We start from the raw sequence: 16,269 nt of genomic DNA, 5'->3' as shown, positions 1-16,269 counted from the left end.
ACATATTTTTAAATGTTACTAACATAAGTTTAAGGTAACGTTTCTTTTTGTTATAAATTGTTGCAAGAATATTAGTTTTTAATCACTCTAATTTTTTTCGCAGACCGTCTCTAGATGAAATTGCATTTCGCAACTCTGCAGTTCACTATGCTTTCTCAATTTCCGAACAAGATTCGCATCTTGTTCACATCTTCTGTTCAATTTTGCTCTTGTTTTTGTATCTCATCTCGTTCGAAATTATTCTTAATCGATGGTAGGTAAAAGAAAAAAAGTAAGCAACATCCCCAAATTAAGGAAAGCCAAAATACAAACAAACGGTATCAATCTTCACAGTCAACAAATTTGTAAGTTCAGTCACCCAAAATACCATTCATCTTGCTTGAACCAAATGAAATTCAGGTTTCCATCAAACGCAAGATCAATGATCCCTTTGCCCCCGACCTCTCATTGAAGCCGAAGGACGTCAAATGAACTCATAAACATCAGTGTTGTTGTCGTCGAACAGAATTCGTAAGCTTCTACTAAATGCTTAAACTATAAATAAATTCTCAATTATACGATTACATAGCTATAAATGTGGAATTTATGTGAATTGTGTTATTTTTTTGTTGATAAAGATTGTAATCAACCAAAAAATGAATTGTGTTTAATCACAAATAAATATGATGGCATTTAAAGGTTGAATTATTGAAATTCAGTATCTTTATTATTTGATTAATCAGAGCGAAATTCAATATCTTTAATATTAATCAGAACAGCTCTACTAAGATAAACGTGTTGGGAAAACTCTTAAACTTGTAACATCTATCAAAGAGAGAAATAAAGGATGTGTCATCCCAAACCACCAAATTAGGGGAGGGGTGATTTTCTACCTAATAACTTTAATCCATTCATAATTGACAAAACTCATAACTTGACTTTATATCATTTTACCATTCCCTTCCATCCACTCCAAACATAAATCATTGAAAACTAACATTAGAATACTCCAAATCATTCATCATGTTACTTATACGGAATTGATAAGTTTATATCCACAGTATTAGATGTCTCAGTCAAATTATTCATGGAGAAAAGATTTGCAGCTAACGAAGTACTAAACTACTGAATTTGGTCATTAAGCCGTTTGAGAAGCCTCGTCGGAGGTCTTTGCTTCTATGGGACATTGGGATACGTATGGTTTGAGCTGCATAAAAGACAAATAGCATGAATCAGCAATAGTGAACAATATAAACTATAATCATTACAGTTTTAATCTTGTTGTTTGAGTTATGATGTAAAGGGAAGGACTTGGGAGAAAATGAAGAGTAAAAGGGAAATAGAACCATCGATAATCCTCCACCTTGTGTGCGAGAGATTATTTTTCAGCATAAACGAAAACTCTCCTATATGGAAGAATTCAAAATATGTACCGAAGATTTTGGAAGACTTGGACAAATACACCAAATCATTTTTATCTTTTTATAATTCTCTCAACAAAAAAATATCAATTCTAAGCAATCCCATCTCCTTTGAAAATTTTCTCCCAAACAAGATGAGAAACTCCCTTCCCTTTCACTTTTCCTTCTTTCCTCGGAACCTTCCCCTCCAAACTCCCAAAGGCTTTCTTTTCTAAACTCCCAAAACCCTTTCCTCCCCATCCCTCCAAACTCTCAGAATTTCTCAACCCCGAATCATTCCTAAAAGAAATTATATTGTTCAAAGCTCGTAGTAATTTTCATTGAGATGAACCCTTTCTTTGCCTCATAAACAATTGGATAATGCGGATAAGGACAATGAATCAATTTTCATATCACTATAAGAAAGAAAAAAAAGATAATACAGTGCAATGAAACAAAATAACATGATGAGAATCGAACATCTAAGTTCTTGCTATTTCCATGGTCAAAATAAGGAAGCTAAAGATAAATATAGAAACCATAAATGAGCTAAAACAAAGTTAGAGTTCACACAAGAGGGAGAGGAATGAAAAGGAACAATGTCAAACTATATTATCAAGGAAGCAGAAGAACTGAATGCCAGCCAATGGTTATCCATGTAAAGTTTGACACCATAAACAAGTAGAAAGAAAACAAGGCAACATAATCATACAAATAGATGAGTGGAAGATACAAACCTTAAAACCAGTCAAATCAGGAACTACATAGTTTGGTAACTTTTCCTTCACCACCACATACCCACCTGAAATAATATGCAGGATTACATCCCAATTAATATTACAAAATAGATTAACACAATTAGCATATAGCTTAGCAAACTATTTTATTACAATACCTAAAATGTGCTTCGTGGTTAAACAAAACAACATAGAAAAGCAATGCTGCTGAGTTTTCTAAATAAGCCTAAATAATGATTCTAGTGTTTTATAAAGTCACATTTACTAACTATGGACAACCGGAACATGAGAAGCAGCATAAATTATTACAAGATCAGCCACTTTCAAAAGTTCAACATAGAAATGCCAGTATTTCTTTCGACAAAACCCAGAATAGTAAGGACTACCAGCCCTCACAAAGATAAAGCGAAACACAAGTAGGCATCTTTAGTCCTCATAAGTCAAAATCAACTAGTTACAGAAAATTAAAACCAGCCAAATTTACAAATCATTGAAAAGGGGTTTAAAAGCATTTTAGCTCTGGTCCTGTGCTTTCCACTCTAATTTGTTGAACTAGCATATTACTCCCTAATTTAGTGCTACTCAATGTATCTTACCACCTTTATTTAAATCAACAGTCCAAAATAACAAAATAAAACAAAAAATTGATGTAATATATAACTATATAGACAATTATCCAAATCCTAAATTTTCATAAAAAGGACCAATAATAATCAAATTCCAAAGTGTTAACATTTCATGTTTTAGTGTCATGGTATTGAAGTATTATTACACCTTCAAGTGATATATAATGCAAAAAGTGATAACACTCCATCATATGTAAGAATTGTTCTTCAATAGAAACCTTATATAAGAATTGGATTATGCTTCACTATTACTCACCCAATGAAAATTATAGCCAAATCAGCTTAATGACCAACGGAAAATCACTTCTTTTAAAGGAAACTAAAACGTGCAAGTGTTACGATTATAAGTGCAAGTGCAATGACTTGTGCATTTCAAACTGAATTAAAATGTAGAAAGAAAAAAAAAATTGAAATAATCTATACTCAAATGTGACTATACAACCTATAATGATTTATCTTATTACATTACATATACCTAAACATTGTAAGTTATGCTTTTCAGTGTATGAAATATCTATAGCTCATGCTATATTGAATTTATCTATTCAAAGTAAGATCAAATTGAATGCAAACATCATCAGCTTGAGTAGTAAATGTCTGCAAATAGCCAAGTACATTAAGATTGTATTTCTTTCTTTAGATTAAAATAACTAACTAATGTTTTTGGACAATTTGGAGATAACGTTACGCAATATTAGCCACTAACTAGTATGCATAATCAAACAAATCTGCCGCATTTGTTCCAAAATAAAATATGTAATGGAATCAAGTAATCCATGGAGTTCAGTCCAGAGATAGTGATAAAATGCTGGACTAGTACAAAAGTGCATTCTATACTTCAATTTTAAATGCTCCTAAAACAACTACAAAAAGATAAAGCCACAACTTCCATTAAAGAAAACAAACCTTTGCGAGTGAAGAAACCAGTGGGCTTGCAGTTCTTTCCCTTGTAAAAACCTCGAGGAGCACGTTTTGGTGATAAAATATCAAGTGTTGATGCTCGCTTCAATCGATATGCCCTCCCAATTCCTAAAATTAGCCCCAGAGGCATCTTCTTCTATGAGAGACAGAAAAAAACAATAACCACCATCAGCAATGCCAGTCAAATAACATCTGCACAAATGATGCCAGTAATAATGCATAATAAAAAAAATCATAGAACTATTTTCTCAGAAAATGATGATATCCAAGAAAGTCCACCCGTAGAAAAGCTCAAAGTCCAAAAACAATGTGGACAAGGGCCAGATTATAGACACAACTTTTTAAAAAAAAAAATAATATATTTACTATGAAATAAATCGGCCAGCCTATAGACCAATTCAATGGGCTAGCTCACACCCTGGGCTGGTTGGCCGTTTACACTTATTACCTTCAAATTTATTTGAAAAATAAAATAAGTAAGAGAATACAATCAAAACTCACACTCAAAAGTCAGCCAAACTAAACTTACCTATAAAAGATTGAAACAATACATGATATTAAAAATAAAGCAAACATGATGCAAATTGGAATAGAAGTTCCTAACAATTCAAAAAGTCTCACAATTACCATGATAGTCTGAAATATTGTCAATTTGACAAATATTTGAGGGCTATTACCTATTACAATAAAGGGCAAGGGCAACCCGGTGCACTGAAGCTCCTGCATATGCGGGGTCCGGGAAGGGGTCCCACCATTATTGGTGTATTGTACGCAGCCTTACCTTGTTTTTTACACAAGAGGCTGTTTCCAGGCTATTACCTATTACAATATCTTCGGAAGAAAATAGGATGCTAAAACTGTATTGACTATTGAGTGCAATAGGAGCACTATATTCCTAATATTCATTTGTCATTTATAATTCTGAAAATACAATGGTCGACTATATGGACTCATATAAGTGCAAGCATATGAAATAGTATTTAACATGAGATGATAAAATCCATAGACATGGTACAGATCAAACATAATGGAGGAAAATTTCAAACACTGATTCCAATTAAAAGTACAATTATTAAGATAATGCTCCTGTACAAAATCTCTATGAGCCCTGCCCTCATATTCTCCGTAACCACTTCATTAATATTGATATACTGATGAAAATGAAGATCAAGTATAAAATGTAATTGAGTTATACCCTCATGCAGGGGAGGATCTAGACATTTGATACTGCAAATATTATTAAGCAACACCAAATACAAGCCGTGAATGGAGGGCAAGACACGCCCATAAAAACTTCTATCAGGCTAAACCTTCAAACCAGACATTATAGGCCATTTCACAATGTAAAAATACAAGTATTGACGTCTCCACCTCGACAACACACCACACACAATCAACAGAATCATTTGGCCCTATATAGCAAAAATATGGGAATATAACAAACAGACTATATCAAAAAGAAAAATACGAGCGAGATTCATTTAGACATTTGAACAAACACTTGATATATATCAAAATACACAATACAAAAAATGCTTAATTTCATTGTTTCACCAATATATCCCTATTTTCCCTCTTATATGTCTGAGATTCATTCAGACATTTGAACAAACAGCAGATATACATCAGAATAAATAACAAAAACATCATTTAAATCAATAAATGTGCATATTCCTTCAATCTCAAAGAATTGAACTTAGAAGCTAGCTGGAAAATGAAGGAAATGGAAGCAAAGAATGAAACGTGGAGTTTCTTACAATGTTTATCGGTGGCGCTTCCTTCTTGCTACGACGACCACTGCGTTTTCCGGCGACCTGAGTTCGCGATTTGGTGATTCTGATACACAATGGCAGTGCTTTGATGGACCTGCAGAGATGATGGGCTTTTCGAATAAAACAGAATTGGGCTTCGCATTACGATACCATCTTTTTTAGAGAATTTCTTTTCTTGAGCCCCCCAAAGTCTTTTAGACCCCTAAAAAAATTCGGGTGCGGTTATGGTGCATAAGGAAATCCTTATGCACTCTGCATAAATCCAGAAATGGTTTTGGAGTACAACTCACATAAATCATTTCCACAGCAAAATGGTTCTGGCATAATTTTATACAAAACATATTATGATATATGCAGTGTGCTGGAAACCATTAAGTACATCTAATGATTTTGGAATACAACTCACAGAAACCATTTCTGGATTTATGCAGGCTGCATAAGGATTTCCTTATGCACCATAACCGCAGCAAGAAAATTCAGGACATAACTCTTCCAAGGAATTTTTATTTTATTTTTAATTTTAACATATTCGAGAGATAACTCCTGGAGGATATTTTTTAGCACAAAAAGATTTGATTGGTGAAAATATTGTCTCAACCGGATTTTGATCCAAAATGATATTACCTTTGTTTGGATTTTATTTTATGAATCCTATTGAGATTTGAGACAATATTTGGATGGACCAAAACAATATATTATGATCCAAAAATTATTAAAAATGGTTTGGATTATAAAATCCGAACGAAAATTTTTGAGGGCGTCTGATAAATGCGGAGGGTGGGAAAATAAATTCTTCCAAGTACTTTTCACTCATGAACCTTACCAAATGTTCATAAATTAAAGTCTAATTTATGGAAAAATGGGACAATGCTGGTGAGTTGTTGAGTTGATGAATAACAACATTGCTATAGAAGCATTGAATCTTTGGGAATTGAAAAGATACTGGATACTGCATCTATAACACTCATTATTTAAAATCAATAATAGTAACACCAACATTGGCTACATTTCATTGCTATGCTGACATGATCTTAATTTGAACTTAAACATTGGTCAGTTCAAACTATCTAGATTTGACATCAATGACACTCCAAAAACACCACACTTGTAGTTTATGGATCTATTTGTTGAATTTAATCCAACTATAACAAAATTTACATACATATAATTTATAAAACACAATAACACAAGGCTGATTAATCATTTGAAGCTCATCTTTGAACTTGAAGATGAATGAAGCAATGAAGACACAGAGAAACTTGTATTATTGCTTTTATTAAAACTTTGCATGGCTGATGCCGATGAAGATGTTGCGAGAACTTTTGCTTCATTTGCAGGAGATCCTTTTAAAAGCACATCAAATTTTGCATATTCTTCTCTTTCATTCTTTATTTCTTTGAGCATTGCTGCTATATCTCTCATTGTTGGTCTTTCATCAGGAGATGAATTTACACACAATAAGGCTATTCCCAATGCTTGGATCATTTCTTCTATTTCTGATTCCGGTCTTGAAAGTAGGGTTGGATCAAGTACTTCAAGACCTCTTTTCTGTCTCACCCAATCAACAACGTGTAAACCGTCTGGTATGGTTGGATCAATTGGTTGCTTACCCGTCAAGACTTCTAACAAAACTACACCGTAGCTATAAACGTCGCTCTTCTCTGTGATCTTCATCATATAGCCATATTCTGAGACAAATTTATAGTCAAATTTAACATGTTAAAACAAAATAGAGTTTACTTTTTATATAATGTCGAAGTAATAGGTTTTATACGGCCAAAAAATCGCAACAAATCATATGTAGGACTTTAGAAGTAAATATGGTTAAAATCAAACATTTTAAGCATCTGAATTGGTTATGATTGATTTGAGTGAGTAAGAAATCTTTACACTGATGGTGTATATGAAATAAATACAATAATAAGTGTTGAAAGATGTAAAGTGTGATTTCAATCATGTGTAGGCACACTAACCTGGAGCGATATAACCATAGGAACCGGCAACTGTATTGGAAGAACGACCGACATCACCATCATCAACAAGCTTAGCCAAGCCAAAATCAGCAATATAAGGTTCAAATTCAAGTCCAATCAAGATGTTATTGGCTTTAATATCTCTGTGGACTATAGGAGGAACACAGTCATGATGTAGATATGCAAGTCCTTCTGCAGAACCTAACAGAATTCGGAACCTAAGTTCCCAATCAAGAGAGCTTCCAGTCCTCTCATGAAGTACACTGCTTAAACTTCCATTTGGCATATAATCAAAAATAAGCAATCTTGTTTTCTTGTTCCAACAACAACCTAAGAACCTGACAATGTTCTTATGACGGATCGATCCAAGTGCTTTGACCTCAGCTGAGAACGAGTCTCGAACTCCACTTTTATAATCCTTCAACGCCTCTCCTTCATCAGTTGCTATAGGCCACAGTTTCTTCACTGCAATGACTTCACCATTATCCATTTCACCTCGATAAACAACACCGGAGCATCCTTTACCGATTATATTCCTATCAATCAAACATCTCAGTATTTGTTCCACTGAAAAGTTTAGCTTCTGGAATGGTATGAATTGCCATGGCCACGAGTCTCCTAATTCTGAATCATCGTCTCGAATGGTTCTTCTTGCTTTGATCACAGCAGTTATCCCCATAAGTAACATCACAACTGTTAAGGCAATCAGCAATCCAACAGCTAGCTTAATCCTTCGCGACTTCCTTATCTCATTCTTATTCAAAGCCATATCGGTTTTGCTTGAGTCCAATACAAAGCATGAATCCTGACCTGAAGTGCAAAGTCCTTGATTTCCTGTGAGGTCTTTCGATGTTAACTGCCTGAAAAGCTTGTTATCTGGAAGATAGCCGGTAAATTTGTTGTAAGAAACATTGAGGGAGACAAGGTTATCTAGGTCTGAAAGAGTTTGCAAATCTCCTTCTAACTGGTTATGTGAAAGGTCTAGTATGGAAAGCTTGTTAAGAGAAGATATCTGAGGAGGTATTGTTCCACTTAGTAAATTGAAACTAAGATTGAGAGCGATTTCTAGAGCTTCAATTTCGCCTAATTCGGCCGGTATGCTTCCAGTGAGCTGGTTGCTACTAAGATCAATAAGTTGGAGATTTGAACATAGGCTTAGTGATGCAGGAATTGGTCCAGAAAACAAGTTATTTCCAAAGATTAACTTACTTAATGAAACAAGACGACCTAAACTTGCCGGCAACGGACCTGAAAACTTGTTAAACGATGCATCCAATACCTGAAGTGAAGATAATGATGACAAGGAATTAGGAAGCGAGCCTTCTAAGTTGTTAGAGCTGAAGTCTATCATTTGAAGTTGTACGCAGCTTCTTATTTCATCGGGAACCGGCGCTGAAAGACGGTTCCCAGAGAGATCTAAAAAGTTCAAATTCCTGAGATTTCCTATTGTCTTAGGAATGCTTCCAGTAATCCTATTGTTTCCAAGCCTCAACCTTATAAGAGATTTGCAACTACCTATTTCTGATGGTATAGAACCTGATATATCATTTGAAATCAAAAGCAGTTTTGTGAGGTTTTGAAGCTGAAATAGTCCTGAAGGAATGCTACCAGTGAGTGAATTTCTAGACAAATCAAGTGCTTGAAGTTTACTACAGTTTCCTAAACTTGAAGGAATGCTTCCTTCAAGCTGATTCTGCCAAGCGAAAAACACCAAAAGATTTGACAACTTTCCAATCTCTGGTGGAATCAAACCTGAGAGTTGATTTGTATCAACTTGCAACTGTTGAAGATTTTCAGCATTTGAAAGAGTTGCAGGAATGGAACCAGATACATTATTATCACTAATCATAAACTCTTCAAGCTCTAAAAGACTTCCTAAAGACAAAGGTATAGTTCCAGATAATGAATTCAAAGAGAGATCAATGTTTCTTAAACTTGAACAATTACCAATCTCATTTGGAATAGCACCAACAAGACCATTCTGCCACAAAAACAATTGTTCAAGCTTCTTCAACTTACCAATCTCTGAAGGAATAGAGCCTGATAAGCTATTTTCATACAGAAACAAATCAACAAGTTCAGAACAGTTACCTAACTCTTTAGGAATTTCACCAGATAGCATAGTTGTATAAATTGACAATGTTTGAAGCTTTTTAAGTTTACCAAAAGAAACCGGCAAAGAGCCTGAAATTCTAGTATCAGCAAGCCCTAAAACAGTCAAATTACTACATTCACCAATCTCTTCAGGAATCTTCCCAACTATATCTTTATTTCCACCTGCTCTAAGAACTTCAAGTTTCGACAATTTTCCGAGGGAATTCGGAATACTCCCACCTAACTGATTATCAAAAAGGTGAAGATTTTTGAGACTAATGCAATCACTTATCTCAAATGGAATTTTTCCAGTAAGCTGATTTGAATTCAAAGACAAGTTTACAAGATTCTCTAACTTTCCAATACTTGAAGGAATAGAACCAACAAGATTGTTGAAACTAAGATCAATAACAGTGAGTGAAGAACAATCACCAATATCAGAAGGAATGGTTCCAGTAAGGTTGGAATCAGAAATGACAAGCTTGTCGAGAAATGGAAACGAAGAGAGGTTGGAAGGTATAGGAAGTTGAAGAGTTATGGATTGTATATTGATTTCAGTTACAAAAGAGAGTGATGAACATGTTATGGAGGTCCAGTTGCATGGATTAGGATCATTGATGTTCCAGTTAGAGAAAGATGAAGGTGGCTGTGATGATGAAGTATGAAGCCATGTGAAGAGAGTTGAGGCTTCATGGTTAGAAGAAGAGAAAGAGAAACCAAAAAGAAGGAGAATAATGATAGAAAAGAATGAAGAAGGAGAAGAAGAAGAAGAAGAAGAAGAGAAAGAGTTAAGCATTGAAAACAATGAAAACATTTGCCTCAAATTCCAAACTTTTCTTCTTGGGTTTGAGTCATTGGGTTTTGGTGCATTCTTTCATATCTTCTCAATAGTAGTGAATGTGTATGTTTATGTGTGTGCAGTGCTTTCTTTGTTTGAACTCAAACTCAGAGTAGGAATTAGTTTAATCACTTTTTTCTAAAACAAAGATAAAAAAAGAGCACAGTAACTTTGCTGAGAGTTAACTAAAATAAAATTTATTGCCTTGAGATTTGAAAAACCTGCACCACACCACCAACACCTAAAGATGCTTCTTTGTGTCTAAGCAAAAACATTAGTTTAATGAAACTTTGCCAGGTGCTGTTTCTTGCACTTAAGAGAGGTATCTTATTAATTTCTATATATAGCTTTTTGCTTTATAAATAAAAATTAGATTAGGGAAAGTACACTCGATGCAATGCCGGTGAAAACCATGTTCATCTCGTTGAAGATTTACAATAAAATTTACGTATTGTCTACAAATTGCGGAATTTCGAACTAGAACCAAAACCACATAACTAATGTGAGGTGAAGGTTTAACCATTTGTGCTGATGGTAATTTCTTTGGAGCTTTGCTGCTATTGAGAAAAACTCAAGTCACACATTAGATGGATAGAACTTTCGATAAGATTTTATAAATAAGAGACATTTTTCACCTTACAAGTCAGTTGAATGTGAGACCGTGCATTGGAAAAAATTCAAGTCTCACATTATATATATATATATATATATATATATATATATATATATATATATATTTGGGGTGTTTAGTACTTTCCTTGGCCCCCCTATGAAATTTAATGTTTAAGAAAATTTTGTAGAGGAAAAGATTTTATATTGCTATGTTATAAGATTTGGAGGTACTTGCAAATGGCATATATCACCAGTTTGATTTTATTATCTATATGGATTGAATCTGCTACTTGATGAGCATGCTTGGGAAAATAAGGTTACAAGTTTGCAAGTGATATTTCAAATATGTGTGAATGTACTGGTCATGTAAATTTCTATTTTGGTGTTTGTCATTTATTGTCACAGGAATTCAACTGTTGAGTATAGGTTTCTATATTTTATAAATCCTTTCATGTAACAATTGTTTACCCTTAAAGCCCCTGACTGAACTATACATAACCTCATCTATAAGTCTTAGCTTATTATGTGAAAATTCATTAATAACTATATTTTAATTTTTTTTTATCAGAGGAAAAAAATCTATTTGTACATATTGAGTAAGACTTACATACTATGCTGATATTTTTTAAAACATAGTTATTCATGAATTTTCACTTAATAAACTACATTAAGACTTACATGAGTAAGAATTAAAAATAAAAAATAAAATTACGAATAACTATATTACTATTATTCATTAATATTGTTTTACATACCATGTCAATGATTATATGCATCCAAAAATACTGTTTATAAAAAAATCCTTGAAGTTGAATTCACTTACAAAATATACATACTATTACTAGCATTTACAAAGTCTTACTCAATCAAGTCTATTTTGATAAAAAATAAATAAAAATGTTGGTTTAAGCTGATGTTGGTTTATGGATGCTAGAGCAAGGACTTCATGATTAGTAGTTCAATTTACACGAAGATCATAAGATGAAGATGAGAAAACTTTGTAGACTTAGGTGACCAACGTAGCTCTTATCAAAACAAGAGAGGTTGTGCTTGTTGCTATCGCAAGGAGTTGTTGGTTCTTGAATCCATTTCGTGTTGACGGTTGGTCCATACACCGCACATTAGATATTTATCGGTGTTGTTTTTATTTCTTTGTATTACTCGATTGGGTTGGCTTACACTTTGTGTGGATTGACTGAGTTAGTTAGGTTTATGCCCCACAGTTTTTTTTTTTTGTATTTCTTTTTTCTTTTTTTTTAATAATATTTATGAGCACCTGACATAGACTGGAATCTACAAGACATTCCAACTATGTTGGACTGTATTTTATAAGGATTAGGTGTTGGATATTTGTTTGTTGGCCTCACTTTTGCTAAAACAAATATTCATTTAAGATGTTGGATACGATGTTCCAACATCTGGGTACGGTTCAGTGTGCCCTAGTTTTGTGTCTTGTATCGCTTTCTTTGGATGTTTTATTTTTGCTTGAGATCACTGAATATTCTCTGAAGATTTGATTCACTTGGATTGCTGCCCAAGAAGTGTGTTCCTAGAAGCAAGGAAAGGCAGTTTATAATTAGCTTAATTCTTTAGAATGTTGTTGCGACATTTAAGGAAATAATATATTTGTTTCTAGAATATTGTGGAGACTGAATATATGATTTGGTCTGCTGATTTTTAGCCTATGACGAAAAACCCATGTTGCTGAATGACTATATAAGGAAGACTCATACCCTAATTTTATTCACCAATTCAATAGTATTGAATTGAGTCTTTTAGAGTTTCGTTGTTAAGCCTTGTGCTTTATTTGCCAGCCTCTCTTTGTATCACCTTGATGCATTGAGCAGGACCTGTAGTTAAGTTGTAAGTTTTTGATACTCCTAAGCTTTGAAGCACGGAGGTAGTTTGTCTTTGAAGGTAACTTCACCATATTGAGTTGTAATCTGATAATCACAGGGGTTGTAATTGATTGAGGGAAGTGAGATGGGATCCAAGATCTAGAAGTTCATGGGTTGAAGTCAAGACGGGTAGGTCCTAGGTTTAGAGTTGTAAACGAGGAGTTTGCTGAGAACTTAGAATAAGGATTACACTAGTGGATTTCCTTCCTAGATTGGTAGCTTCGAACTGGGTTAACAAACCTTCTCTGCCTTTTACTTTTCTGTCCTTTATATTTTCCTTATTGTGTTTGTTTTCTGCTAGCTCGATGTTTAAACATCAATCAGAACATCCTGTTTGTGTCTGATGTTGAAACATCGTACAAAACATTAAGTGGCTAGCATGCCGGAATTTCATTTGGGATGAAGATAAAGCCTGATTTTATTTAATTTTTCATTCTAAAGAATGTTAATTTTTATGTTGGCAAAGACATGGAGATGTCATCATTAAAATTAGTCACGTCAATATTTTTTAGGCTTAATAGGAGTTTTGGCCCCCCCTATGTTTTAAGAAGTTGCGATTTTGACCCCCTAACTAAATAAACTACAAAACCGCCCCCTAAGTATTGATTTTTTTTGCAGTTTTGGCCCCTCAGACCAATTTTGACCAAGTCAATGCACACGTGGCGTCCATGTGACTTTGTCAAAATTGGTTTGAGGGGCCAAAACTGCAAAATAGTCAATACTTAGGGGGCGGTTTTGTAGTTTATTTAGTTAGGGGGTCAAAATCACAACTTCTTGAAACATAGGGGGCCAAAACTCCTATTAAGCCTATTTTTTATCAAAATTTCTTAAAATGTGCATGATGAACTAGTAAGTATAAAAATGGTTAAAAGGGGCTAAAATGACTCATTATAAACTTAGGAAAAAACTGCACAATTGTAAAGCTTGAGAGCAAAATGCACAGTTAATCTTATTATTTTTCCAAGTGTTTGACTTATATTTTTATAATGAAATTCCTTTTAACTTGTATTTCCATGATCAAATTATTTTTAAAATTTTTCTTAAACAATGCAATTAAAACACTAGTTAACATTCTTTTAAAAAAAAAAAAAAACCAGTTAACATGACCATTATATTATTTCTAAATCTTTATTATTGCTTATTCACTCTTGTTAGTATGAGGTTTCCAATTTAATTATTCAGACCTTGTTTTAGTTTGCAAAAGTAAAAAAAGGTATGGAATCTTTTCATTAATGGATGAATGAATCTAAATACTCCAATAAGGCATCACCGTAAGTGGGTCAAACTGATTCAGCTCAATTATTGAAACCTTATGAAATGGATGGACGAAATAAAAGTCAGCAAATCTTCTGTCAAACGGATGCGACTCTAATTTCCACAACCTTTATTTTAAAAAATAAAATAATAGTTTTCATTTAGTGATTTTTTTATAACGAAAATAACATATTTATTTATGGGTCTTGTTAACGAGTGTCTTAAAGGCACTTTTAAAGTTTTTCAATTAAGAATTATTCTTTAAAAAAGTTTAACACTTCAATTTTCGATGCACTAAATGCACAATTTTTCATAAAAATTTACTATTTAAAGTCCTTAAAAAATTCCTTAAGGTCACTCGTTGACATTTTCCTTTATTTATAAGTTGTAATAACATATTTTCAATGATAAAAAAATTAGAGTGGTGATATATATACAACTATTTGGGACAACTTTGATGACAACTTTCATTTTCTCTCTTCTCATTGGTCAAAAACAACAGAGAGAAAAAAAAGGAAGAGAGAGAATAAAAATATAACGTGAGTATTAGAGAAAAAGTTGTCAAAAAATTGTAATAAAGTGGTTGTACAAATATCATTTCTCAAAAAATTATGTTTAAAAGGACTTGAAACATGTAAATTAAATTTGTATTGCTCTTATGTGAACTTATGCAACTCATCTTTGTAGTATTTTGACTCAAAATTACTACAAAGTTGATGCAATTATATATTGTTCTATGTGTGTTGCCGTGGGCTCCAATTTATTTTTTTGAGAGAAGTTTAACTAACCCACAAAATTAACAATGAGGATAATTGAATATGAAAATTTGAGACGAGCATGCTCCAAAATCTCAAGTCAATATTACCAGACTCGAGTTTTTTTTTTTTTTTTTTTTGTGGTGGTCGGAGTTTGAACCCGAACCTTGCATATATTATGCATTGTCCTATCAATTGAGTTAAGCTTACGAGGATAGACTCGAATTGTCTTCTTGTGCTAATAAAATAATCCCTTCAGTTACTATTATAAACAACTATTTCTTTTTCAAGTTTATTGCATAATTAATGTATTTGAACTATATAAATTAAATATATTAATTATTCAATAAATTTAATATTTTTTTTTGGTTTATAACAGTGATCGGAGAAAGTAAAACCGTAGAAATAAATCATACATCGTGAATCCGTTATAGACCGATAGTATGAAGCCCCCGCCGGTGCAACATCGTTTCTTTCTTGCATTTTTATTTGCCTTTTTCAGTGGTAACATTAAAATATAAATATGCATCGAAAGGATTTATTGGGTGCAGATTATTTATGGATCCAATGGGGAATTATGCATTTCTTATGTATAAATGAGTTCTATATAAGCATAAAATTCACCAGATTGAATACTCCTTTGTAGCTAGTTTTTAAGTGAGGTTATGGATGGATTGTACTGGTCACACAAAGTTCAAAACGATGTTAATTTAATAAATAACTTTTCTGGTTGTAAAGTTCTTTAATATGATTCTCTACAATTCATTGTTCCCATACGCCCTTATGTATACTCTTCTTATGTAGTATGTTAAATAGATTAGACAAAATTAGTTTTAGTTAAAACCGAGTTCAATGTAAAATATTTTATGTCTAATACATTCATATAAAAATAAGTTGCACAATAAATTTGAGTATAAAAATCCTATTTGAAGTAAAAATAACTACAAATCATCAATTTTATATTAATGTTGGAAATGTAACCAAAAAAAATATTACTGTTGAAAAAAAAATACGATAGAGAGATGAGAGAGAAAGAGCGGCGGACAGGTATTGTTCCTCTTCTACCTTGAGCGTGTTCCTTCATCCTAATTTCCCAACCACCACCTTTGCTTTTCCCGTTCTTATTCTCCATGGCGCCCGTTATAATCCCTTGGTCATGTCTTATTGATTCTGATTCTGTGTCTGATTCACAAAACAAGATCAATCTAACCCAGAAAAATCAATCCCTAAACCCACACCATTGAACAACATAGCCAAACCTGTTATTCCTTGGTTATGTCTACAAGAGAAATCGCATAACCTTAACCCTCCATCAAAAACGATGCAACCAAACTGTAATCAATCCAAAACATTTGCACAAAAAGTTTCTAATCTGTGTGACATCCCCTCCTCACAACTCGCTCAACCGAT

General features: G+C 33.2%; 2 protein-coding genes across 2 annotated transcripts; both read right to left on the bottom strand.

Moving 5' to 3' along the window:
* Window positions 1-893: 893 nt before the first annotated feature.
* On the bottom strand, window positions 894-5,572 carry LOC11426659 (39S ribosomal protein L41-A, mitochondrial). The gene is made up of 4 exons (XM_024783626.2): window positions 5,421-5,572; window positions 3,649-3,799; window positions 2,117-2,181; window positions 894-1,186 (listed from the first exon to the last, which is right to left on the bottom strand). The coding sequence occupies exons 2-4, from the start codon at window positions 3,791-3,793 to the stop codon at window positions 1,118-1,120; spliced, it is 279 nt and encodes a 92-aa protein (XP_024639394.1). The 5' UTR covers window positions 3,794-3,799; window positions 5,421-5,572; the 3' UTR covers window positions 894-1,117.
* An 813-nt stretch (window positions 5,573-6,385) lies between these two features.
* On the bottom strand, window positions 6,386-10,489 carry LOC112421961 (receptor-like protein kinase 2). The gene is made up of 2 exons (XM_024784249.2): window positions 7,409-10,489; window positions 6,386-7,123 (listed from the first exon to the last, which is right to left on the bottom strand). The coding sequence occupies exons 1-2, from the start codon at window positions 10,314-10,316 to the stop codon at window positions 6,636-6,638; spliced, it is 3,396 nt and encodes a 1,131-aa protein (XP_024640017.1). The 5' UTR covers window positions 10,317-10,489; the 3' UTR covers window positions 6,386-6,635.
* Window positions 10,490-16,269: the final 5,780 nt, after the last annotated feature.

Source organism: Medicago truncatula, chromosome 5, assembly GCF_003473485.1.
Source record: "Medicago truncatula cultivar Jemalong A17 chromosome 5, MtrunA17r5.0-ANR, whole genome shotgun sequence".
NCBI lineage: Eukaryota > Viridiplantae > Streptophyta > Magnoliopsida > Fabales > Fabaceae > Medicago > Medicago truncatula.
This window is presented reverse-complemented; position numbering and strand designations above follow the sequence as displayed.